General features: G+C 52.2%; 9 protein-coding genes across 9 annotated transcripts; 5 read left to right on the top strand and 4 right to left on the bottom strand.

Annotated features, from left to right (window-relative positions):
- Positions 1–160: 160 nt before the first annotated feature.
- BDZ99DRAFT_505742 (uncharacterized protein) lies at positions 161–4,195 on the top strand (the record flags this gene model as incomplete). Its single annotated transcript, XM_033724125.1, has 3 exons — positions 161–184; positions 960–2,782; positions 2,829–4,195. 3 exons carry the CDS (start codon positions 161–163, stop codon positions 4,063–4,065), a joined length of 3,084 nt encoding a protein of 1,027 aa, XP_033583224.1. The 3' UTR covers positions 4,066–4,195.
- On the bottom strand, positions 4,157–4,541 carry BDZ99DRAFT_132271 (uncharacterized protein). Its single transcript, XM_033712623.1, has one exon. The coding sequence runs from the start codon at positions 4,443–4,445 to the stop codon at positions 4,248–4,250; it is 198 nt and encodes a 65-aa protein (XP_033583223.1). The 5' UTR covers positions 4,446–4,541; the 3' UTR covers positions 4,157–4,247.
- A 95-nt stretch (positions 4,542–4,636) lies between these two features.
- Positions 4,637–10,410, bottom strand: BDZ99DRAFT_514855 (uncharacterized protein; the record flags this gene model as incomplete). Its single annotated transcript, XM_033724917.1, has 5 exons — positions 4,637–7,532; positions 7,589–9,737; positions 9,790–9,941; positions 10,006–10,201; positions 10,299–10,410. 5 exons carry the CDS (start codon positions 10,408–10,410, stop codon positions 4,637–4,639), a joined length of 5,505 nt encoding a protein of 1,834 aa, XP_033583222.1.
- A 428-nt stretch (positions 10,411–10,838) lies between these two features.
- Positions 10,839–11,285, top strand: BDZ99DRAFT_376483 (DNA-directed RNA polymeras-like protein I subunit; the record flags this gene model as incomplete). The annotated part of the gene is made up of 2 exons (XM_033715026.1): positions 10,839–10,953; positions 11,050–11,285. The coding sequence occupies 2 exons, from the start codon at positions 10,839–10,841 to the stop codon at positions 11,283–11,285; spliced, it is 351 nt and encodes a 116-aa protein (XP_033583221.1).
- BDZ99DRAFT_458137 (Deoxyhypusine hydroxylase) lies at positions 11,272–12,565 on the bottom strand. The gene is made up of 2 exons (XM_033718849.1): positions 12,035–12,565; positions 11,272–11,983 (listed from the first exon to the last, which is right to left on the bottom strand). Exons 1-2 carry the CDS (start codon positions 12,532–12,534, stop codon positions 11,467–11,469), a joined length of 1,017 nt encoding a protein of 338 aa, XP_033583220.1. The 5' UTR covers positions 12,535–12,565; the 3' UTR covers positions 11,272–11,466.
- Positions 12,566–12,853: 288 nt separating this feature from the next.
- Positions 12,854–14,769, top strand: BDZ99DRAFT_458136 (uncharacterized protein). Its single transcript, XM_033718848.1, has 2 exons — positions 12,854–13,664; positions 13,726–14,769. Exons 1-2 carry the CDS (start codon positions 13,055–13,057, stop codon positions 14,319–14,321), a joined length of 1,206 nt encoding a protein of 401 aa, XP_033583219.1. The 5' UTR covers positions 12,854–13,054; the 3' UTR covers positions 14,322–14,769.
- Positions 14,770–14,994: 225 nt separating this feature from the next.
- Positions 14,995–16,772, top strand: BDZ99DRAFT_375442 (uncharacterized protein; the record flags this gene model as incomplete). Its single annotated transcript, XM_033714974.1, has 6 exons — positions 14,995–15,193; positions 15,246–15,287; positions 15,339–15,950; positions 16,004–16,376; positions 16,435–16,535; positions 16,603–16,772. The coding sequence occupies 6 exons, from the start codon at positions 14,995–14,997 to the stop codon at positions 16,770–16,772; spliced, it is 1,497 nt and encodes a 498-aa protein (XP_033583218.1).
- Positions 16,773–16,795: 23 nt separating this feature from the next.
- On the bottom strand, positions 16,796–20,035 carry BDZ99DRAFT_566098 (uncharacterized protein; the record flags this gene model as incomplete). Its single annotated transcript, XM_033727548.1, has 2 exons — positions 16,796–18,774; positions 19,085–20,035. The coding sequence occupies 2 exons, from the start codon at positions 20,033–20,035 to the stop codon at positions 17,035–17,037; spliced, it is 2,691 nt and encodes an 896-aa protein (XP_033583217.1). The 3' UTR covers positions 16,796–17,034.
- Positions 20,036–20,640: 605 nt separating this feature from the next.
- On the top strand, positions 20,641–24,721 carry BDZ99DRAFT_484915 (uncharacterized protein; the record flags this gene model as incomplete). The annotated part of the gene is made up of 17 exons (XM_033722671.1): positions 20,641–20,744; positions 20,976–21,110; positions 21,435–21,888; positions 21,942–22,009; positions 22,082–22,365; positions 22,414–22,501; positions 22,559–22,601; positions 22,793–22,813; positions 22,871–22,919; positions 22,971–23,055; positions 23,112–23,130; positions 23,201–23,217; positions 23,281–23,308; positions 23,370–23,444; positions 23,750–23,784; positions 23,840–23,903; positions 24,257–24,721. The coding sequence occupies 17 exons, from the start codon at positions 20,641–20,643 to the stop codon at positions 24,719–24,721; spliced, it is 2,034 nt and encodes a 677-aa protein (XP_033583216.1).
- Positions 24,722–24,973: the final 252 nt, after the last annotated feature.

The raw sequence follows: 24,973 nt of genomic DNA, 5'->3' as shown, positions 1-24,973 counted from the left end.
ATGTTCATGATGCATCGTAGATACGAGTGAGCAAAGACTTTAGAGTAGCATTGGAGAATGTGCCTGTGCGTGCGAGAATTGAATGTGTCACATATCGTACCATGGTTCTTGCAGAGCTTATTTCGACCGTCCCAGTCCTTGGCATGGATTACCCTATGGGATGGAGGAATCGACGCTACGAGCTGTATATGTAACGCCCTATGGAGACACGAGCTTTTCGCAGAACAAAGCATTAGTGACAGCATCGTCTGTCGTGGCACAGCGAGAGATCAGAACTGGCAACAAGATCCACTTGTGCCTTACCTTTGTATATGGACTCCTGAAATCCAAAGAGGCGCTCGAATCAGCGGCAAACACATGTGCGTGGCAGCATTGTAGCAGCTCACGTTATGAAATATACTCCATTATCCGATTTGCTGTGAGATGGTGAAAACATGCAAGACGAAAAGGACCCCCTATCGGCACATCGAAGGCCTACTGTGTAATATAGTTATCGCACCCAGGGACATAGCGTCCAGGCGTCTTCTCTAGGTGGGTGAGCAAGTGAGCAAGGTCTAACGGAATGAATACTAAGAGGTAAAACGAAATACAGGCATGGGGAGATGAGACGGTTTCTGTGAGCTGTTCTGCTAGTCCCGAAATAGTTACGCTAGAGCGACTCAACGTTCCCCGACTTTTAGCAGGCGTTGCTGCTATGTGTTTCCCCATTCCTTCATCACAGCTGCTCGTTTGCTACCAACGGTGACTAGATTTCTGCAGCCCTTCGTATCCTGCACTGGGCTCTGGAGCTTCTTTGTTTCCTGCGATAGTCTATCATGGTCAGCTTGAGACTGACGTCAACCCTGCAAGACCATCTCCATCAGCAGATGCAACTGATATGAACGAACCATCGCGGCAACAAAGCTGCTTTCCCCTGACACTGTCAACGAGACGTCTTAACCGATCATCTTGGCAGACAGCTCGACATGAGTGAACGGGCAAATTCTGAGCGGCGACCTGCGCCAGCGTCGTCAAATTCAGACCCGCCAGAGCGGTCTCAGGAAGATGCCCTTGATGAAGATGCCGAAACCCTCATCGACGAGCTTATTCTCCCAAAAGGCATCACTGGCCTCAGCAGCGATCCGCCAGTCAACGATTTCCGCGAAAGCCCGCTGGAGCCGGAGCTAGCAGCAGTGACGCCGCAGAATGACGAATCCTTGCAATTCGAAGGTGACGAAGAAGAGCCCGCTGAGCCACAATCCTTCCAGAGGTCCACTAGCCCTACTCTCATGCAACGCAACAAAGGAGCCGCCTACGAGAAGGTTGGCGAAGAGGGCGTGAACAAGATGCACAGGTTCTCTCTTTACGAGACCAGCACTCGGTTCTACCTTGTCGGCGGAGATGTCATGGACAAACATTTCCGCGTGCTTAAGATAGACCGTACGGCACACCCCGGGCACCTCAACATCTTCGAAGACGACATTGTCTACGACAAAAGGGAGATGAACCAGCTCCTAAATGCAATTGACGATGGAAACAAAGGCTCAGGTGGCATGAAGCTCAAGTGCAGTACATGGGGCCTTCTAGGCTTTATCAGATTTACTGAGGCTTATTACATGCTTCTTATCACGAAGAGAACCCAAGTGGCAATGATCGGAGGCCACTACGTCTATCAAATTGGAGGCACAGAAATGGTACCTCTGACGACTGGCTCTACTTCGCGTTTCCAAAAAGATAGGAATCCCGAGGAGTCAAGGTTTTTGAGCATTCTCAACAACCTTGATTTGACGAGAGGCTTCTACTTTAGTTACTCGTACAACATCACGAGGAGCCTCCAGCAAAACATCATACGTGAAAGAGAAGGTTTAAGCAAAGGGCTGAGCCATCAAACTTACGATTTCAACGATATGTTTGTCTGGAACCACTACCTTCTAGAACCGGCTAGAGCTGCCCTGAAGAGTACCTATGATTGGTGTCTCCCCATTATTCACGGCTTCATTGATCAGTCCTCGATCGACGTGTTTGGGCGACGAGTATACATCACTATTATCGCTCGTCGCTCGAGGTTTTTCGCCGGAGCTCGATTCTTGAAGCGCGGAACGAATGATTTGGGATATGTCGCCAATGATGTAGAAACCGAGCAGATCGTGTCGGAGCTCCTCAACACCTCTTTCCATGCGCCAGGTCCCCGATTGTATGCCAACCCCAGTTACACTTCGTACATTCAGCATCGTGGGAGTATTCCACTGTACTGGACGCAGGATAACACCGGGGTGACTCCAAAGCCTGATATCGACCTGAACCTCATAGATCCCTTCTACAGTGCCGCTGCGCTGCATTTTGACAACCTCTTCGAACGCTACGGAGCGCCTGTATATGTCTTGAATCTCATCAAGTCACGCGAGCGACTTCCGCGCGAATCAAAACTCTTACGAGAGTATGAGAACGCGATAAAATACCTCAACCAATCTCTCCCAGCCGATAAGAAGATTCTGTACGAAGCCTTCGATATGAGTAGAGCCTCTAAAACGCGCGGCCAAGATGTAATAGGGACATTGGAGACCATTGCAGAGAACGTCTTGCAAAGAACAGGGTTCTTTCACAATGGCGATAGCAGATATGACTCCCCTCAGGTTCAGAATGGAGTGGCGAGAACAAACTGTATTGACTGTTTGGACCGCACAAATGCCGCTCAGTTTGTTATAGGAAAGCGAGCTCTGGGCAGACAGCTCCAGGCAATTGGAATAATCGCTGGCAACACCGTAGACTATGATACTGATGCAGTCAATATCTTCACCCACATGTAAGTTACACCTCAGCGCGTCGACCGTTAGACTAATTGGGTGAAGGTTTCACGACCACGGCGACACCATTGCCATCCAGTACGGCGGCTCCCACCTCGTAAATACGATGGCTACGTATCGGAAAATCAATCAGTGGCAAAGTCACTCGAGAGATATGGTGGAGAGCTTCAAGCGCTACTACCACAATTCCTTCCTAGACTCACAACGACAGGAGGCTTACAACCTCTTTCTCGGAAACTACATCTTTACTATAGGCCAGCCGATGCTGTGGGATTTGACAACAGACTACTATCTTCATCATGCAGATCCTCGGGCATGGCTAGGTAAAAGCCGCCGGGACTACATAGAATGGTTCACGCCTGAGTTTCTAGAGCAACACTCCCTTCCTTCTTCATCTGGACCCAACAGCGAGCTCATCAAAAAGGGTGTCGGTTTGTACGACGATTACTGGCTGGAATACTACCGTCCACTCGCGATATCGTCTTTCCTCAAGATCTACTCCTTCTGCCTCAACTCGCCAGCACGCTACCTACCCGACAAATCCCTCCAATCTCGAGACTACGACCTCTCACCCTTCCGCCCGCGCAAATCTCCACACGAGACCGACTCCCCCGAGAAGAAGCCCCCTCGAAAAGGCGTCACCATCCTCGACCCCTCCAGCGAAACCGAAACCCGCGTCCTCAGCATCGCCGCCCGCCGCAACCAGGCGCGCCTCTCGTCCGGCGGCCGCTTCGAAAGCGGCTCTCCCATCAAAGGCAGCATCCTGCGCGACCCGCACTTCGAAACCCGGCTCCTCTCAACCCCGCACTCCTCCCAAACCACCTCCTTCTCTTCCTCGAACCCACCCTTCAAGCCCGCCGACAAGAACCTCATGACGCAGTGGACGCTCGACCAGTTCCACTCCAACTCGCTCAACCCCTCCGTCACGGCCGCCGAAGCGGCGGAGTACGCGGAGTACATCTCGCACCCGCTCAACCTGCCGCTCGTCGTGTCGGCCGAGACGCCCTCCGCCTCGGACCCCATTGCGCTCGATTTCCTCGAGTATCTGAGTCTGTCGGCGCCGGAAAAGGATAGTGCTGATGGAGCTGGGGCGCGATGGGATATCAGTGAGGAGGATGTGGGGTTCTATGATGAGTTTTTGAAGGTGTCGGAGAATCCGCTTGATGTGAATGAGGATGATGGCGGGAAGAAGAGGTACAAGGCGTATCGGCAGTGGTTGAAGGGGAAGAGCTTGTTCAAGCAGAGTAAAGTTGATCCAGAGTATCAAGGGCAAGGGAGGTGATAGGCAAGATGGGGTGTAATTTTAGAGCGAGGCGTTTGGGGTCTATACTTGCACTATACTTAATTTGAATACCACTTCAGCGAAAGGGTCTTGGGCAGATTGATCTGGATGTATATGCGAGATTCCGCTGACTATGTGTGGCTGATCAATTCTGAATCTGTTTTACAGTATGTACCCGCGATCTATGGAGAGACCTGCGGCGAGTGAAGCTCGATGAAAAAAAAGCCAGTACTTCGTACCTTGAGCAGCGGATATCCCATCCGCTCAGGCCTCATGCATTCCGCCTCATCTCGAGAGAGGCCAGAGTAAATCCCCGAGCCGGCCAGCAAGGCAAGATATGCCAGCCCAAGCGGGACAGAGAAGAAAGAAAAGGAACGCATCTAAGAACGTCGACTACGCCGAGTCGACACGCTGCAAACCATAAAGCATAAATGCAAGAGGGGGTATCTCCCATTTTCCGAAAATGCCCAAACCATGAAAGTTGCCGCCGTAGACTCCACTCCGCGTATCGATCTCCGATCGATTTGCCGGTTTCACGGCGGTTTAAGATGGAAACATCGAAAACTCCAACTCAATCCCACCCGTCATCTGCGTCAGGTGTGCTCCCTGACCCACCCCTAGACTTCCGCTGTCGTCCCCTCGGCTTTCCGGTCCCACCGGTCTTTCTCTTCCTCGGCGTTCCTGCAATAGGGAATGAATTCTTCCTCTTGCGGCCCCTCCCACTGCCACTGGGCGGATTGCTTGCGTTGTCCTCGTCTCCGCTGCCGGTAGGGGTGTCATAGCCATCTGCTGCCCTATCTAGCGGCCCGTCCTCATCATCGTCTGACTTGTTCTTGGCTTCGTCGTCGTGGGACATTAGGTCAGCAAAGACCTTGCACCGCGCGAGCATGGCGTCAGTGTCGTCGAGCGAAGACACGATCTCTGCGATTCGTTGCAGGTGCTTGTCGGGAGTGCTGAATGTAGCTTTGGTTGGCCGGCTGTTGAGCTCTTTCAGCGTCAATTTGGCACCGGGTTTGCCGCGATCGAGGCTCCAGTAATGGCGTAGGAATTTCCTCGTTTCCCACATGAGCGTGAGTATTGTACTGGCCACGGTAAGATGGCGCAGCCGAGTCTCGTTGATTGGTTTTGCTGAAGGCTTTGAAGACAGAGTCTCCTCGGCCGGTGGGAGAACGCTTGGAATACTCGGATCAAACTCGAGGCTTAGATCCTGAGTTGTAGCTGGAGCGGTTTCTTCTTGCTGGATGAGCTCAGTATCGAGATCGTTCCCTAAGATATCAGGCTCGATCTCCTGTGCCACTTCGCTACCAGTAGCAATGACCACTTTCTCCAAGCACGATATGACGTGCAAGACCTCTTCCGTACGAGCGTAATCAAACAAGGCAAAGTTCTCCACGCAAAAGCGCGTATAGGCCAGTGGCCTTGGTTCAACGCCGCTAGTATCGAGCTTCGAGAGCTGAAAATTCAGTCGATCGACTAAATTCGACAGGAACTTCTTTCTCGGTTTGAACTCGCCACTGCACAGAACGTCGTAGCAGAGACGAAGCTTGGGATTGAAAGAGGATTTGCCTTCTTTTACGACGATAATGACTCCTTTCGTGTCCTTCAAGATGTCACGATGGTGCTCGAAGGCAAGCGACACTCCCTTCATGTACTCTTTCTCCATCCCGTTGTTCTTTTTCCAAAGATTCCGATGTTCCTGGAACGCGACATCGGAAATCGTCGGGTTTGGTGACGTCTCTAGAGCAACCAGAGCCGGCAAGCAGTCCATCGGAAGAATCAGGCCTTGGCGATTGCTGCTCGCTATAAACTTTGTTGCTTTCAGGGCAACATCACCGGTTGAAGTGAGAGCGATTTGGATGGCATGGCTAAGAAAGTTGCTTGCAAGTCGGTTAGGCACGCCGTCCGACTCGTTTGCAACAAGGGAGTTGATGAACCCTTCAGCACCCTTTCCTGCACCTTTGTCAAGAGCATTCTTTAGACCGGTGCCAGACCGGTTCTCTTCCTGTGCAAAAACATCCAGAAATTGGTCTAGCAAGCTGGACTTCAGACCGATGTCTTCATTTGCAAATACAAGCTTGAAAGCCTCGTTTACGTCCCCTCGGGCGTACTCTCTTGGGAAGCTTTGACACATCATGGCTACACTTTCAAGAGCCTGTCGCCGAACACCCTTAGGATGTTTCTCTAATGTGAAAGGTAGTAAAACGTTTACAAGGAGGTCCGCGACCGACTTGAATTCCAAATCTGAAAAAGCCTTCTTGACGTCGTTTATTCGATGTTCGATGTTGCAATGCTTCCCCAAGTAGCCAATGAGGGCCAAACGTTTGGAAAGATTTCCCTCGTTGAGGGATTTTGTCCTAACGTCCCTTAACATGGATATGATGTTAAGAAGAGGTCTCTGGCCATTCTCTTTCAGGATTCCGTCGATGATGCTGAAACATTGAGCGCACTCATTGATCGCTCGATTACCCATTTTCGAGAGAGACTTTTGTAACGCGTTTCTGACAGTCAGAAGAAAATTGTCTGGGTAGGTGGTGTGGAGTGGAAGAACATGACGGAATACAACCATGACAGCCCGCAAAGTGCGCATATCGTTCGGGTCGTTGACGTCGTTTGTGAATGTCTGCAGCGTTACTATTTGCTCAACGGTGAAGAGCTTGCCACTCGCGTGTGCAAAGATCGCAAGAGTCTCCATAATCAGCCATTGTTCCGGCTTATCAGGGAGGACGGTATTGTCGATCACGCCTTCAAACAGTTCAGCCACCATACTCTTGCAAACACGGAAATTTGCGTCAGCTGATCTTGGATCGTCAGTAAGAATGTGCCGGAGCAGTTCTTCCAGTTGCACACCAGACTGTTGTTGGTTTCGTGCCGTCCGAATGATAAGAGACACTTGAGCGCGAAGAGCTAGTCGGAGCTTTACGTCTTCTGTAGTTGCGACCTCGTAGTAAGGTGCAATCCAAATGCCTGCGAGCAGGCTGCAAGCTTCCTTGGAGACATCTTCGTCTGTATCCTGAATCTTGAATAGCAACGCGTCTGCGATAGAGGTTTTGACACTTGGCGCCTCATTGCGCAGGTAAATGCCCTTCAAAATTTCCATGGCCTTCTTTTTGATCTTGGGACTGGCGTCGTTCGTTCTAGAAATGATTTGCAGCGTGCAGTTGGGCTCAATTGCAGGGTTCCAGCGAAGGCATCTGTCGAGCAGCTGTAGCGAGTATTCCCGAACTTGAGCTCCGGCATCCGTTAAGGAGATAGTTATGTTGCCGAGTATGCCGTCGTTCAGAATTCTCGGGTTCTTCTCCATGAGCATTCCAAGGCTCTTCAAGCTTTGGCTTCTGATTTTACCCGGATTAGACATCGAGTGAAGGATATAGCCTACTATGTGTTGTAAGTGTCGACTGAATGGTGTTTGCAAGGCAACAATCATAGCAGCAACCCGACCATGGTCTTCCGAAACAGATTCGAAGTCGCTATATTGAGGTTAGCTTCTTTGAGGCTTAGGGTTTCCCAAGAAAGATCGGCTTACTACTCTGCAGCTAGCCACGTAGGGTCAAGAATCATGTGCTTCAGGCGTTGCTCTAGTGTGACCAGAGCGGGATTTTCTTCATCGTCTGTGTCTTGACTCGCCATCATCTCACAGAGGTCAGAGGCCCAGCGCTGGATATGGCAGCCCTGTGCGCTTCTTTGTTCTTCGCTCCGAGTTGAATGACGGAGATACTCTAGAACAATACGGTATGGCCCCTCAAAATCCAAGAGCTCCGTCTTGCTAGCCATCATGACGGAGGTATTTAAATTTGAGGAATTTCCCGAGAGTTGATTAGAGAGTTGGTCTAGGAGCTGCTCTGAAAGCTGTTCCCCGAGTTGTGACAAGAGCCCAGAAAGACTAGACTGCCTCTTATCAAGTTTCTGGGCATCTTTTCCCAAGTGGACCTGCAGATCGATGAGGCCTGACCCCATGATACCCAATATATCCAAGGCCATGGTCTTAGCCTGGACTGAATACTGCTTCTGTTTGTCGGCAATGATGTTGGCCATGTATTGCGTGAGCTTATGTAAAAAGATTGCCGCAGCTGGCCACTCAGGGCAGCCTAGAACGCTGAGAAAATCCTCTGTGAAGATATCCAGAAGGTTCCGGAATGGCAGATCTGCAGACTTCGTTGTTTCCTTGGCTCGGTCCACCAGGTGCTTCACCACGAAATCGGTAGCCATCTGTGCATCATCGTGAAACCGCCGTGCTATCTTAGCTAAGCTTTGACTCGAGAGATTGGCGGCTTTGTTCGGCATTTTCCTCCTGGGTGCATCACCATCTGAGCTCTCTGAGCTATCATCTCCATCTTCATCCACGTCATTTTTCCTAGTGCTGCGAACTACAGTCCCCTTGCCGGTCTGTTGAGCAATCGAAATCGTGGCGCTAGTCTGCACGAGACGCATCAAGAGTGCAGACACCAGTTGGATCGCTTTTCCATCTGCCATTTTGTACTGTCGTGCACTGCGGCGATCGACAGAGAGCTTCCCTATCGAGTTCAGGACGTCCCTCAGGGTCGACGCTCGCCGATCTTCGTATCGAGCAAATATCTTCGCCAAGACATCCATAGCGACGGATCGAACAACTTCGAATTTTTTGATCCCAAGAGCTGAATCCTTTTCAGAAGTCGCGTTCTCGACGAATATGAGCCTCGTTGCCACATCTTCGGTGCTTGTGACGGCCGATTCCGCCACTTGAACAGTGGCCACAAGTTCGCCCAGCAGCTCTAGGATTTTTCCACTCCTTTGCAGGAGATTGGGAACCTGCTTATGATTGGAGGAGACGTCAAAGATGGGTGAGTTCGGTCTGCTTTCAGCAATAAGGATCATACTCCCAAGTGTACGTTTGAGAGCGTTGACAACAGTCCCCACCATACCCTCTGAGTAGATCTTCTTTTCTACTCTGCCAGCCGTCATGGTCTTGAGGAGGATTTTTGCAGCCCCCAGAGCGTGCTCCACATCCTGGATACCAGAGAGCCAGTCTTGAAGGCGTTCGTCCTCCCGTCCAGAATCGATGTCAAGCGAGACAGTATCGATTGAATCTATCCTGCTCTTACAAAGCTTTTGAAGTCGAACGACGTCGTCCACGGAAATCGCATTGAACCTACCCGCGTCTAGGACAGGCTGGAGATGAGTATTTAGACTGCGCTGAGCGTCTGCTGTAAGAACAGGAGCCTCCACAAACCCGACCTCCTTCACAGTAATGTATTTCGCCACATCAGGAGAGAGAGAGCTTGGACCCTCGGATTCGTAATTGTCTTCCGCCTCAAAAATATCGTCCAGTAGGTTCTGAAGCTCATCTGTCTTTTTGTCGGCCTTTTGTTGCTGGTTAAACGTAACGGTGAGAGCTTCTTCGTCGGCTTCTGGTCGCTTTCGCTTTTTTGAGAGCGGCTTGTCTTGTTCGTCGAGATATGCAAAGCTCTCATAATCCTCACGCTGGGAGGAAGGTGACAATCCTGAGACGAGGACCTGAGGGACCTTTCTTGGCGTAGATACGTTGCTCCCGGGTAGCCCAAGCTTCGCGTTCAAGCTCACTGCGCCTTGATTTCGAGCGACGGATTGTTGGTGGGGGGTTGCAGGGGAGGCTTTGGGAGGCTTTCGGGCTGACGTATGTTCTCGACTAGACCCCAGCGGGGAATCGGGTGTCGGATCTAGCACCGACAGTCAGTTGTCTGCCTCATGAAGCCTTGCCTGCGCACGTACATCTGTGCGCAATATCTGTGTTGTTCAGAACCATCTTAGCGAAGGGGCTAAGGTTTGGCTCTCCTGAGTGCTTCAGAATCCCATTGGAGGCCGTGGGTACACTCGGGGAGTCTGGAGGCGGTGTAGGTAGCGGAGGGGCGCCTTTGAAGTTGCTATGTCAAAAGTCAGCCGTGTTTAATGTAGTAATCGCACCCTGCTTGTGCATTGGATTCTTACAATTCAGTAAGCTTGCTGGCGTCCAATAGCTGCTTCAGGTCTCGGAGTGTCTTCTGAAGGCGTACGGAGGTGCCTGGTTGACTCGTCGCCTCCGAGTTGAGGGAGTCCAGGACACGCCGTGCGGAAGCTCGCTGGTCGGGGTGGGCGAAAACGGCGGAGGAGCTAGGAGGGCTAGCCGAAGGGAACGGAATGGTTTCTTGAAGGTAGCAATTGTTAGAAAGAGCTAGAAGCGGCGGAATATAGTTTTATAGGTGGACAAATGTGGTGTTGAGGTAGATAGAAGGCGAACTCACCGGGCGAGAAGGGCACGATTGAGGTCAAAGGTGAGTGTTGAAGTGCTTGATCCACAGTCGGAGGGCGGAACGGCAGTGAGCTGCCATTGGCAGTTTGACGATGGCCGTTCATTGCTGCGAGGGGCGGGAGCAGCACCGTGGGTGATGGAGGATCCCAAGGCTGATGGGCGGCGGCTGGGGGAGGAGGAGCGGGCACAGGTGACGGAGGGCGCTTTCTGCGGGCATTCAGGCCTCAAGACATGGGCGACGCTAGATCCGGGCCCTGGCGACGTGCAGACAGCGGCGTCGTGCAGTGTTTGCTTTGTCGTGATAGTGCACGGCGCACCTCGAAAGTCGGGATGAATGGACTCCACGCGCTGCAGCCCTGCCGAGACCAACGCCCCCCGGGCGGCGGGCGATCCGTGGTCCTGTGCATCTCCCTGCGAAAATCGCGTAAAATAGCCTTCTCTTCTGCGCTTGAAGGTCTAGCACTCAACACCAGCTTTCCCGCGTCGTGAATCCGCTTCTTCCAGCCTACAACCCTGTGAATCGCTACGCAGCATGGCCGCCATTGCGTCCCTCGTCTTCTGCACCGACTGCGGCAATCTTCTCGACAGCAACACGGGCGTGGGGAGGGCCATCCTCACCTGTGATGTCTGCGGCGCATCCTGCAAAGGTCCGCATTGTCCCCTCCTCACTGCATTTCACTTTCCCGTCCCGCTGCTGCCGCGATAACTTCACCTGCGCCTGGCCGGGGCTGACCACTGCTTAGATACCTCGTCCAAGGTCGTGGTCACACAGTCCAAGCCAACCGCATTCCCGTCGGCTCTGCGCGCAAAGAGGTCTGAAGTCCAGACGCTCACGGAGGCGGACATGCAGACAAGCGCAGCCATCAAGGAGACGTGCAAGAAGTGCGGCCGGGACGAGGTCCGCTACTACACCCAGCAGCTCCGCGGCGCTGACGAGGGCACCACTGTCTTCTACACCTGCGAGTGCGGGTACAAGTAGGTTGCAATTCCCATGTTCATTTCTAACTGCTAAACCTGTTCCACAGATGGAACGACAACAACTAGATTGAGGGGAACAGAGACCATGTTTTCGCCAGTTCCTACCCAATGCCCCGGCCTGTTGTTACACCCAGCCCCCGTTTTGAACGCCGACAATGCATGCCTCGTGCCCTGGTCGACTGTTACACCTCAATCAATCCTGCGTCTGGGATGATCGCGTATTCAGCCTCCCCATTCTTCTCGAACTCGGCCATGTCCAGTGCCACAATCACGCTGTCTCTCACAACTTGCTCAGGGTCATCTAGGAATTTCTTCAGGGTTTCCTCGACGCCCTCCTCGTCTCCTAGACTGCCCAGCGCCTCTGCGGCTTCGTGTCGGACCATGCTAGCTTCCTTGGTGTTACTCAGAGTCTCTGTCAAGCTCGGTATGGACGCAGGATGGGATAGCTGTCCAAAGACGAACGCAATCTCGTGGCGGAAGAGAGCAGATGGATCTTGGAAGCCTCTCGCAAGTGCCTGCACGGCGGGCACCGCAGTCGGAAGGTCAGGTGGAGAAGACAGATCGCGAAGTGCGAACATGGCCCGGTACCGCTGGAAAAGCGGCAGCGACGTATCCAACAGGGTCTTTTGCAGCTCGGGTATTGCAGGTTTTGAACTGGCCTGTGGAAGTGGTGGGGCCGGATCTATACTCGCAAAATCGCTATTGTCCAATTAGCCTCTGTTCATTTACAAGCTGGCTCGTGTATCACACCTTTGCTTGAGTTGCTCATCCTTCCGTGAAACGCCGTGCTCCCATTCAATCCTCTCAACCGCGATCTCGCAGGTCTCTCTCACGACTTCCAGCTCCTGAGTGTCGTCCCTCATGCCCCTAAGTAGACTCAAGCTGTCTTGGTCGCCCAAAGCCCCCAAGGCTTCCGCAGCCTCGTGTCTACACATGGCGTCCTCATCCCTGTCCTCCAGCACCGTGCGCAAATATGGGACAGCTGCATCGTTCCGCGACTGGCCCAAGCAGTAGGCTAGTTCGTGCTTCAGTAGCGCGGAAGGGGACGTGAAGGCAGCAGCAATGGCATCGATAGCGGGGCGTGTCTGAGGAGTCGGAGGCGACAGGGAAGCTAGGTGCTTTAGAGAAAAGAGAGCTCGGAAGCGGTGGGCGAGAGGCGCGGACTCGGAGGTCAGGACCTTGCGCAGGGCGAAAACCTGCGGGTCAATGGGGGAGAGGGTCTTCTCCGGGGTGGTTGCGGAGGGGGCCATTTTGTTTGCAGTATGAGATGCGTATCGCATCGTGAGGCTCTAAGAAAAAAATGCCCCGCGTCTTTGATTTTGCGCCACCAAGATGCTACCTAGGTACTGCATCCCTAGCTTGCGAGCCCTGCAGAGCGAACATGCGGCTTCACATGTAGACGTGCTGTACATTTGTCCTGTTTTGTCACGCTCAGAGCTTGCGTAGCTGCCCTGAGGCATTCCCATCGCTGTGTGGATGAAGTTGATTGGGTCATGTGACCCTATCCGCTCCCAGTCTAACTCCAGCTTTCACCGACCCGGCCTCCCCAGCCACCTCGAGCTCCGGATGCGGTGAGTTGCGACAATAGCTATTATGTGACCACAATAGCTATTGTGCGCCCCGCTGCCTCTGCTTTCAACCTCTTTCGCTTCGAGCCACCGCCTGCAACCGTCGCTTTTCACTTCCACCACCACGCAACGAGCTTCCACCAGTTCGGATTGTCTCACGCCTCCACCGAGTACCTACCTTCGACTCAGCGCAGCCCCCGCCATGGCCTTCCTGCGCAATATCAGCGACCGCTTCTGGGGCCTGGTCTCCCCTCGCAAGACCCAACAGCGCCGCGACAAACCCTTCAAAGCCCTTCCGACGCCGCGCAAGTCTGTTCCACGCTCCAGCTTCAATCCTCGCTCCATGAGCCCAGCGACCCGAGTGAACAGCTGGAACATGAATCCCACTTCACCCAGCCTTATCGATAGTGACGACCTCGACCGATCTCTGACCCCAACCTCCCTAGAGAGACCGTACACCGACTTCGAGGGGGATACGCTGATCGATCAGCTTATGGAAGAGATTCCAGAGGAAGATGCCTGGGACGCCAATGAAGAGACCATTGTCGTCGACGATGGGGACTATGAGCTGAACAAGGCCGCCCACGATGATATCGCCGAACGCAAGAGAAGGGAAGAGGAGGTTGTTGAGCTTCGTGCGACCGGTTGGGCTGAAGATGCCGTCTTCGTCTACCAGAAGGTCAAGCTGAGAGGCTTCGAGCCGCTCATGCCGAAATCGTGGGCCTCGGACTTCGACATGATGCCATCCAATCTTTTCACCAACCATCGTCACGAAGCTTTCATCAAGCCTGCTCTCGGGAGCAACTTCAGAGGTATGCAGCCTTCGCTGGCCTACACCGGTATTTCCTGAGGACGGTGCTAATCCGATTCTAGGCACGAAAGCGCTCAAAGCTCTTCTTGAGCTCGGTCCGAGAACCCGCGACTCGATCATATCCAAAGCTGCCCAGCGCACTCCCGAAGACATCATCCGTCGTGGCGTCTGGTCCTACCTCAAATGGGCTACTACTGATGGAAAGGTAGATGGGGCCTGGAACCTCCCAATCCTTGCCTTCGAGTCGGGGCCGAAAAACATGCCCACGGCGAAGCTTCACAGCAACATGCTCGCACGGCTGAGCTACATGGGATCTCAGTTCAAAGACGCGTTCCGTATTCGCTCGAGTGTCGAGCGGGACGAAGATGGCGCCGAGTCCGTCGAGCCGCCGAGTGAGGAAGAGTTCACCTGCAAGCTACCGACTCTGTACGGCGTCATTGTGAGTCACACTGTCATGGCCTTCGTCTGCTACGACATCTTAGCTCTGTGGCCGTCTCTTCGCATGGTCGCCATTTTCGACTATGGCCAAGACGACTACGATGTCTGGAACAGTCTGGCGGTCGCGATCCTAGTCATTCACTGCCGCAACAAGATGATGGAGTTGGCTCCTATGTTGTCGACGTTTTCAAGCGGCACCGAGAGTGACCCCGATGCTTGAGCCTTCAGTCCCATATTAGAAGGTCACGTGGGGATGATTTACGAGGATTGCTTTGCGGTGTTTTCGGCGTTATTACATATACCCCTTGGGCTCAAACACCAGGACTTTCGGATGAGGAGGATTCTCAATTAGCTTCCTATTTCCTTTCGTTGCTGGTCAATCAAGCACTTGATTTCGGTCAGGGGACACTGGGCTTGTTGTCTCGATTATATCACAACAGAATGGAAGCAGAGCGGTACTTTGGCTCAGGCCATCGATTAGGTACAGTAATCAATATATTTTCGATGCAAAAGCTGGAAAATTTAGTGACCTTCGGATGTGAAGCCTGTTATTAGGTAATCGCCTTTGCGGCTCAAGATCTTGCATCGCGCATCCACGTGGTGGGGCGTAATGCGGCACATCGCCGGCAGCGTCCGAGATGGGCTTGTTGACATCACCATTCGCATCCGCCATGTCAGTAGGCTCGATCGATTAGCTTGCCTCATTTTAATTTGTCAGGTAGTAAGGTGCTCTAGTTGCCGCGGACGCGATGGCAACGGCGCATCACTTTCCTACGTAGGTTTCGGCAGCCGAATGGTCGACGTCATATTGTTACCTCCAAAATTGAAATGCCTTGTGCTTCATTTCTTTCCTTCAATTCTGCCTAAAATTAATGCTTGCTGGATTATTCGCGATGTTCGACCGACTGCGAAAGCGGAAGAGCGACACGAGTTCTCGAGATGAAAGTTCGAATGAGAACAGCCCCAACGGCCGCGACGGCAGTAATGTAGAGAAAGGTGATGAGTCGGGAGGCCAGCCCCAGCCCGTAGGTTTCTGGGATCCGAATCTTGATCACGTCCGGAAGAAAGCCTTTCAGAAATGGGCGATCACGAGTACGTACTTGCAACAACTAAATTGAAGCTTCAATTAGCTAACGTACTTTAGCGACTTTTCTAATGGCCTTCATTTTGTCTGTGCTATCATTATGTGAGTAGAAGTAAATCCTTGATGTATCTATATGTTCTGATCATAGTACAGATTGGGGCATTTTCTTCCACCTCAATGGTCCAGAGAGTAAAATAAACAAACTAGTAGTCTACATTGTGGATTTCGACGGTCAAGCACCATACGATAACACCGGTCATGCGCCTATCGTAGGACCTGCCATCGTGCAGCTCGCAGAACAAACAGTAAACTCCGGCATGGCCCACTTAGGATACGGCTCCATGACTCCATCCCATTTCAACAACGATCCTCTGCAAGTTCGCCAGGCAGTCTACAACTGGGACGCATGGGCCGCCATCATCGTCAACCCAAATGCTACAACTATGCTATATTCAGCGATCGCGACTGGGAATGCTTCCTACGACCCGATGGGAGCGTGCCAGCTGGTCTATCAAGATGCGCGGGATGACACCAACTGGTATGATTTCTTGCTTCCAGAGATCAGTACGTTCCAAACGCAGGCGACGAGTATGGTTGGAAAGATGTGGGCGGGGATGGTATTGCAGAATGCGTCAGATCCAACGGTTCTGGCGAACATGCGAGCGGCGCCTCAAGCCATCAGTCCTGCGATTGGGTTCTCAGAGTTCAATCTTCGACCTTTCTATCCGTATACGTCTATTCCGGCAGTCAGCATTGGGCTGATCTGTAAGCTATCCCCTATTCTCCATATCTAGACCATGAAAGCTAACAACACCAAGACCTCATCATCATATCCTTCTTCTCATTCTCCTTCTACCTCCCGATCCACATGCAATACCTGAACCCAAAAGGCCACCCACCGCTCAAGTTCTGGCAGCTTATCCTCTGGCGCTACTGCGCCACGATATCCGCCTACCTCTTCCTATCCCTCGCCTACTCCTTCGTCTCCATGGCATTCCAAGTCAACTTCACCCACACAAACCCCATCACCTCCGAGACGCAGACCACAGACGTTGCGTACGGAAACCCTATCGCGTACGGCCACGGCACTTTCCTTGTCTACTGGATGCTCAATTTCTGGGGGATGATAGCGCTAGGCCTTGCGTGCGAGAATATGGCGATGGTAGTTGGGCAGCCGTGGATGGGGCTATGGTGCGTCTGCACTCCCCACACGCACTCAAAAGTCACGAAGCTAACGTATCACCTGCAGGTTGATATTCTGGGTGATTACAAACGTGTCGACGAGTTTCTACGACATCGAGATCGAGCCGGCGTTCTATCGATGGGGCTACGCATGGCCTCTGCATCAGGGTGAGTCCTCCCTCTAAAATCTAATTATAGAAATTATTTGTATTGACGGATTTATGTTGCTATGTAGTCGTAGAAGGAAGTCGTCAGATACTGTTTAACCTCCATTCCCGCATCGGTCTCGATTTCGGCATCTTGATTGCATGGGGCGCGGTCAATTCTGCGCTCTTTCCCTTAACGTGCATGTTTCAGCGGTGGAAGACTAAGAAGGGTGTTACGGAGTATTTTGTTGGACACTGAGATCTATTTGGTTTCCGTTTCATGTAGTTACATGCAGGGTGCGTGTGCTTGCTATATACTACGTATGATAATAAGCTCCTCCATATTGTAAGCTATGCCGCTGCTTCCACACTATCGGTACTGACATGAACCATCTGAGATAGATATATATATATATATATATGTGTGTGTGTGAAGCAAGAGGGAAATTCAGTCACGCCCTGTGAGCGTAGCACCCTGCGATGGCTTTCCGCCGGCAAAGCATTCGACGTTTTGGTGGTGTTCAAGAAACTCGATCTCCGATAGCGTGCTTGCCGAATGTCTTTTCTTTGAGGAATGGGGGTACAAATGGAAGTGACGGTGTTCTGCGTGGCTTGCCTGACGTCGTTCCCGAAGATGTGTTAGTGACTTTTGCCAAAGAACTCAGACTCCTCGTAGGAGTTACAACCACACTGGAATGTCTCCTTCGACTCGTCCGCGAGAGTAGGCTGTGTTGAGACGAGCTCGCAGCTAGTGATTTAGTCCTAGGGAAGATCAACTCCGTTAAGACGTCATCCTGCTCTTCTAAATAATCAGGTTCGTCGTGCAGTTCATGGCGTGGTTGCGGAGAAAGAAAGGAGGTCTCCGGTATGACAGACAGCTGTAGCAATGCGCTGGCAAAGTAGCCGCCGGAGTTGAGAGTCAACGCCGCCATAGATTCCTCGGGGTCTTGGAATTGCCGACGAGGTGTGGTATGCGACCTAGAAAGAGATGAATCTAGTTTCTTTTGCTGATGAAAGCCGAATAAGTACCCATCGCTTGGCTCGTCGTCTTGGATTTCGTCTTGCACTTCCATCCATTGGTGTCTTGATCGCATTCTTGAAGCTTGTCCGGGGCGATACAGTATATCATCGAGGTCCTCCGGCTCTGGGCTCGGAGGAGCAAGGCTTTGGGGCATAGCCTCCGTGGGTACAATGGCGCGCCTGTCCCCTCTGATCGAAGCATCGTGCTGCGAGAAGCCGGTCCAGGTGCTGCCGGACGAGCTAACATGGTCCTGTAATGCTTCATCTTCCACCTCATACTGGTCGGCATCAATTTTCCTTCCTTCAGTCGTCTTATCACATTCGAATTGATTTGTCTCCGTGGTGTCGGCAATCTCATCACCGTCTTCAGTCTCTTTCTCAGCTTGGTCTGTCACTTCCTCATCAGTCCCTTCATCTTGGTCTTCAGTCTCATCCTCAGTCCCATCGGTCTCTTCCTCGAGTTCTTGCTCATCGTCCCCTAACAGCTCATCGTCCTCACTTTCAACGTCTTCCTCAAGCTCCTCTGCATAACCTTCGTCTTGGTACCTGCGTTCATCATTTGCATCAACACCTTCATTCCCGCCATCGACCAAAGCATTGTCGTCAAAGGCCTGGTCCTCCATAAACACTAGATGAGCATCTGGTATCTCTGGCATAATCTCATCCTCGTCGATCATCGAGCGGGACTCGTCGATCGCCGAACGGGAAGATTGCCTTTCTTCAGCCCGTTCGCGTCTAAGAGACCCTCGAAAGGTACTATTGTTTTGTTCTTGTGGGCTAATCTCGTTTCGGGATGCTCTTTCATGTGATCGCTCTGCTGGAGTGCTCTCGACGATCCCCATTACCAACTTGAGATCCTGGTTCTGGCTCGCAAAGCAAGGAGTCGGCAGTGCACCTTTAACCACAACTAGCACATTTCCATTCGTGGGTCGAGGCCGTCGAAGGATAAGTTTGGGCAGCTTCGGAAGCAAATTTAGCTCGGCACCTTCGAATCCGTCTGCAAGGCTTTTGTGGAGTAAGCTTTGCGAGGCGCTCTGGTTGTTGCGATATCTCTTCGGAACGCGGAATCTGGTAAGATCAATGGTCGGATTGCTCTGCGTTTTCATATTTCGAAATAGCCTGGAGGGGTTCTTAAGTGATTTGGTGTGTGAAGGGAGCGACTTTTCGGTCGAAGCGTGCCTCCTCGTAGGTTGATCTCGAGTTTCCTCGATTGGGTCATTTTCAGTGTCTAGTCGATGTAGCTAATAGAAAAAAAGTGTGATTAGCGCTATTCATAGACAATGATGGGTACTGTGTTTCGTCATAGATGTTTGCATACTATTCTGCCACCACTTGTGGTGCCTCATGGTATCTTCAGAGTTCCAAATTATAAGGAAGTCCTGCCTCTTGAACATTTGATAAATTCGTTGGGCCACCCGAAGCAGTGGCAGGGGAATGTACATAAACTGGAAGTGTGATCTGTCCCCGTGTACTTTTGAGATCACCATAAGGCTCCACAAGCGGTTGTAGAAAAGCGTGCGGATATCTGTAACCACGAACTGGGAAACATACAAAATTGACCTCATCGTCATCGGCTAGTGAAGGTAGAAGTATGAGCTGATCAACAGGAAGTCGTCTTTTACGTTTACGCAGTTCAGAAATTGCCGCGGGCTCCCCATATAAGTCGCTGCTGTCATCACTGGTTTTTTGTTGCTCTTGAAAACCTTGTTCCGGTACACGCTGACGAAGTAGAGAGGAAACTAAACTTCCATGGGCTTCAGCGGTGGCCAAGTTGATACGGGTCATGACACTGGGTTGACGGGTAGTATCATCGCTGGCTAACTCAGGAAAGCTTTGGTACGAACTCGGTTGGCTCAGATTTAATGATGCATTGTTAGTCTCAAGAGGATCTGGAGCCACAGATTGACGACCGGTCTCTAGGGCTCCTGTCGTGCTTCGGACCGAACTGTCAGTCACTGGAGAGAGTTGAAGTAGATTAGCAGACAGAGCGTCGTTAGTGTCCTTCCGATGAGGGCTAGAGACGCCACTATGACGAGCTTCCTTTTGGATACCGCCTTCTTCGAACCCAGTACGTTGAAGGTGAGAGATAGATTTGCCGCCACTGTTGATGCTCGATTCATACACGACAGTGACAGTCCGCCCTAAATTGCTGTTTCGATAGACGGAGTAGTCCACGGTCGGCACCTCAGATGGTACAGTTTCGCCAGCTATATGATCATGCTGAATATCAGCAAGACGGACAGATCCTGTGCTATGCCCCAGGCGTCGAGCTGGACCGGTAACGTTATCTTGTGGGAGGTCAAGTCTTTCTCCGTCAGTACCTTCGAGTGGAAGGTCCGAACTAGCTGCTTGGTTACGTTGCCGCAATCTTCTCGGCCTTTCACGAGGAATGCGGGATATGGCGTTTTGGTATGCTTCGAAAGTAGCTGCATCGACAGTAGTAAACACGTTAGTGGATGACGAGGTTAGCAAGGTGGTTGCGTCTGAAGTTATGTCAGACATGGTGGCTTGACAACAGGTGAGGAGCAGCAGATGACCCCTATGTAGCCGTCACGACCACCATATCGCAGCGGATGGAGTTGATTGCTTTTCAATGCAATAAGAAGCTTCTGATGCCAGTGTTTGAAAGACGTTCGGATGGACGCTGATTTACAGTGCACGTGCCATCGGGTAATTTTCGGCCGCAAACGTAATAGCCTGGTGGAATTACAAAGGTTGCGGCCGAGTGCATATTCACGACCCCACCAGCTACGCGAGGCGAGGAACATCAAAACGACCGCAAACGAGTCACTTCTCAGTTCTCTATCTCGGCCATACGACAAGTTATTAAGTCGCGGAGAAGAGGAATAGTTGTGTTGAGGTGTAAATGTTACAATTCCAAAAAAAGGAAATTTATTGTGCTGTTGGTGTTGATGCACGGCTGTGTTCTGGTTTTGGTGGACGGCTTATGTAAGGTGAATATGCACTCAGCCGCACCCTTTGTAACGCGACTTGCTTTTCATCACGACGTGACGACGTCAGTCTCGATTTCACGCGTGTCTCTGCCTTTGATGGCTTCGTTCTCGTCGAAACCTAATCTTCTGGCAATGCTGCAGCCGTAGCCCATCATGGCTTCTCGACCAACAACCCCCATGTGGCCTGAGCACGTTCTCGAGGTGCCAGCCATCAGCGACGACGAACCCTTCTCTGACCTCGTCGAGAAGCTTTCATTGTAAGTACTTTGCATCAGAGCCTCCATTGACTTCTTGCCTTCTACACATGTTCAATGCGTTCATGAAAATCTCTCACGAAGCATTCTTTCTTTTTTCAACGAGTCCAAAACTTGAATGCATTGATCAGATCGCGGAAGGAGATCCGTGTTCATTCAACGGGAGACATATGAAAGGACAGAACAATTGCCCTACATCTTTCTTTTAGACTCTGCTAACCATGGCCTCAATAGCTACTTTGCTGAGGCGGTCGAAGCTCCGTATACCTTCGAAGAACTACGGTCAATTCCGAAAGGAATTGTCTTGTCGCCCTTGATCAAGTATCTCTCTGACGAAATCCATCATCCTGCTATCGTGTCAGCACTTCTGTAGGTGAATTTCTTCATACTTACTGCTGCATACACCGCCTCGTCATAGACCTGTGTACTGTTGTGTGGTGGCGTTTTGATGTCTGTGATCTATCTTCAAACATCTGAACAAGTCGTAAACTCATCATTTGGAACACTCCTCTAAGCCCACGGGCCACCACCGACTGCGGTGTTTAGACAGTGTTTCACTTGAAGGAGTGATACACGCGCATACCAGAAAAGATATTAAACTCAGAAGAGCGTACACAGGTCCATGACAAAACATCATGCCTTTGATGATGCGCAAACCTTTTCGATCCGACCTTGCAAGGCTAACGGTCACAGAGCTCTGAAGACACATTTTTCGGCGCTGGATTCCGACGACGACAGAGGGGTCAACGAAGCTAGAGGGTATGCTTGCGAGATAGTAGCATGGCGTTTTGTCACTCACCTATCTGAACGCGAAGCCATCGAATTTCTCTTGTACGAGCTGCCTCCATTGGGACCGGCAACACCACATGAGCAAGACCCAGAATCCGGAACGTTAGCTCGAACCAACGGCCAAAGAGCATCAAATGTGGCCAACGAGGACACGCCGCTTTTGGATGAGTTCAATAGGACGAATGGACATCGACGTTTGGGAACCGACAGTGTGACTGAAGTCACAGCCGCTGCACAAGGTGACGAGTTCACCAATCAATTCGTCAACCTGAGTGCCTTGGAAATCGCCGCAGTATCCGGCTCGAAGAAATTTCTTAGCCAACGGGTCATTCAGAGAATCATCGATGGCATATGGCGGGTAAGTTAGCTCCAGATGCCCTTTAGATTCGGTCACAGTACTAACCTCGCAAGGGCGATATCGTGTTTTGGGAAACGCTAAGATTCGACTCCGTCAAGGAAGCGAAGCGGTACAACCGTAGGTACGTTGATGAGTAGAATCTCCTGTGTTTCCGTATGCATCCCTTGTTGTTGCACTGCTGACCGGAGCGAAGGCGCGCCGACCCATTCTGTAGACTCCGGGTTCCTAGATATCTCAAAACGTTCGAGACACTGTTCTTCGCCACATTTCTCCTGCTTTACTACGCAGTCCTTGTCCAGCGGAGCTATACCCACATCACCCCGGCGGAGATTCTCCTGTATATCTGGATAGCCGGCTTTGCGTATGACGAGTTTGGTGAGATCCAGGATGCCGGACAGACTTCCTTTTACACAACGGATTTCTGGTTCGTTTGGGATTTGGGTATCGTCGCTTTCGGCGCGGCATTTCTCGTCCTTAGTAAGTCAGCGGTTTTTATGAGCTGCTTGCCCAGTACTGACATGGAAGGGATCGTTGGGTTATCCATACATTCGAGTGATCTGGTAGACATGGCTTTCGACATACTGGCATTGGAGGCTCTACTCCTGATTCCTAGGTAAGTCTCCTGTCGTACGCAACCACTTTGCGTAGGTATCGCACTGACGTTCGCTAGGATATTCTCTTTGTTGAGCTTGAACCCCTATTTTGGCACACTGGTGAGTCAGCGGTTGATGCTTTGTACCTTGAATCTCCCTGAACTGCTCGGAGTTGCTGTGTCTATTGTCTACTGTACGAGTGGCCGGAACAAGTCAGGGGTGTTCCAGGCGAGAGTGGCACAGCATTCAGGGCGCCCGGCTGCATCGGTGCTATCTCCAGCCAACCCAGAGCACTGGCTGACATTGAGTAGATTCCATGCCTAAAAGAGATGGTGAGTGGGCCTAGGAGCCTCCGGCGGTGGCCTTGACCGACACTGACCGATCTGCAGACAAAGGACTTTTGCAAGTTCCTTTCCTTGGTGGTAATCCTCTATCTCGGTAGGCCACACCGCTCGGGCAACGGTATGGCTATGACGCTTATGCACGTAGGCTTCCTAACGACATTCACGCTACTGGCTCGGGACCAGATCAAGCCCAATGAAATGTCCTGGATATTGATCAAAGTCTTTTTCGGGTGAGTGTGGCAGTGCTCCGTTTCTCTAGTGACCGCTGATCGCTAATGCTCGACAGGTCAAGCTATCTAGGATTTGTGAGTGAACCCATGGCCCGGACGCATAGCTGCGGTCACGAGAGTGCAGTGGCTAACAGTGCGAGCACAGGATGTGGCGCAAGAGATGTAAAGCCTCATTCAGAACGGATACGCGGCCTCATGTTCATCGTGTGCTAATTGGTGTTCCAGCTCCCCGTTGTTCGGTCCACCCGTCATGGTATGCAGTCCATGGCACACGGTCACCACATGCATTTCTGATCCGCTGACCGGGGCCGCAGCTCATCTTCGTTGCTTTAACCAACATTCTGCTCATCACGTCGCTAATATCGCTGCTGTCAAACAGCCTGACCAAGGTAAGGATAGCGCGGAAACTTCTTTCACGCGAAAAGGTGGCTTGCAAGCGAAAATGTGGTCTTGGCAAAATCGATTGGACGAGACGTTTCGTCTCGAGCACCACCCCTGTCTGCAAACACCCCCCAGCCTCACTCTGCTGCGCGCCGACTTCCTGCATCGTCACTCTTCAACCTCAGGCTTTCGGGCTGCCATCCGACACTCCCGGCCGTGCGACCGCCGAACGCGATCCTCGGCCCTGGCCCATATCGCGGTGTGCCAGTCGAGGACCACGCTGAAAATAGAAATGCGCTAACCGCTGTTGTAGGTTCTTGACCACGCACGTGACGAGTATCTCTACATGTACGTCCCCTCCAGGCTGGCCTCACCGCACAAGCACTGACCGCATGTTTACCAGATATTCGGTTTATGTGTTGGAGGCGTCGACTTCGAATCGCCTGACGTACTATCTGCCGCCGCTGGTGAGTCCCTATTTTCAGCAACACTTGAAACGTCGAGATAGCCCCCGGCCGCCCAGAGACCGCTGCATAGCCTCGAATCGCGACTGGCGGTCGCGAGATGCCGTCTGCTCGGAGAGCTACTCCAAGTCCTGTGGCGAGGTCTCAAGGCAGACTGGATAGGTCCCGTAGTTCTCCACACCGTCGCCCCACCCGGCTCGAGTAGCTGAGGCTGAGGACCTCGATGATGTCGAGTTGGCGGTGCATAGCTCCTGGTCCTATTCGTTGCTTCAATCTGAAAGCCCTTCCTAGCTCCATGGCCTGCCCGACACTACTACCGAACATATTGTCGAGCCCTGAACTGACTGGCGCCGCAGAACCTGATCGCACTCCTGCTTCGGCCCCTCCGACTCGTGCTGCCCGCCGAGCGACTGAGGAGTGCACGCATTGTCCTGCTCAAGGGGACACATTTCCCGTTCGTTGCCGCAATCTGGGCGTATGAGCATGGACAGGACTACTGGATGAGTCGAGCGCAGGCCCCGTCGACTTCGCTGTCGATGGGCGGCCCCGAGACGTCGCCTTCCAAGAAACGGCCACCGCTGAAGTCATCGCTTAATTCTCCGCGTCCGTTGGCGGCAGCAACGGGCGTCCAAGCCTCGCTCGACGGGCACCTAGGCGGATCACCCGCTAGGTATCGGCCGCACACGGCGACGGGCACGTCCGACGGCGATGCGCAGCTGAGATCATTGGTCATCCACCTCAATTCGCAAGTAGAGCAGCTCACTGCCATGGTCGGGCAGCTCCAGGGCCAGCAAGGGACCACCCCTTCAGACGCGGAGTAGGTGCTTAGGGAGAGGAGGCATAGGCGCATCAGGGCACCAAAAGCATCGAGGCATCAAGGCATCATGGTATCAGGGCATCAAGGAATATCGAGGAGCGTCGGGGAGCGTCAGAAAACATTCCAACGGCATGCCACCCGCGTGCTGCCTTTTCATTTGTCTTTCGCGCTGTCTCTGCATTGCTGGGTGCAACGATCTGGCGCCTGCGCGCGCAACTGTACATGGTATCAAATGCAACGATCGCAGACTTTGCGG

The sequence above is a fragment of the Mytilinidion resinicola genome (genome assembly GCF_010093595.1).
Source record: "Mytilinidion resinicola strain CBS 304.34 unplaced genomic scaffold BDZ99scaffold_2, whole genome shotgun sequence".
Lineage (NCBI taxonomy): Eukaryota > Fungi > Ascomycota > Dothideomycetes > Mytilinidiales > Mytilinidiaceae > Mytilinidion > Mytilinidion resinicola.
The sequence above is the reverse complement of the archived record's forward strand: the minus strand, read 5'-3'. Positions and strand labels throughout refer to the sequence as shown.

What these genes read in the sequence shown, in the direction of transcription:
- BDZ99DRAFT_458136 (XM_033718848.1), top strand. Translation starts at nt 13,055, where the DNA reads ATGGCCTTCCTGCGCAATATCAGCGACCGCTTCTGGGGCCTGGTCTCC. An exon ending in TCTCGGGAGCAACTTCAGAG is followed by an intron (nt 13,665 to 13,725) that starts GTATGCAGCCTT and finishes ATCCGATTCTAG; the next exon opens with GCACGAAAGCGCTCAAAGCT.
- BDZ99DRAFT_458137 (XM_033718849.1), bottom strand. Translation starts at nt 12,534, where the DNA reads ATGGCCCCCTCCGCAACCACCCCGGAGAAGACCCTCTCCCCCATTGAC. An exon ending in GATGAGCAACTCAAGCAAAG is followed by an intron (nt 11,984 to 12,034) that starts GTGTGATACACG and finishes ATTGGACAATAG; the next exon opens with CGATTTTGCGAGTATAGATC.
- BDZ99DRAFT_132271 (XM_033712623.1), bottom strand. Translation starts at nt 4,445, where the DNA reads ATGCGTTCCTTTTCTTTCTTCTCTGTCCCGCTTGGGCTGGCATATCTT.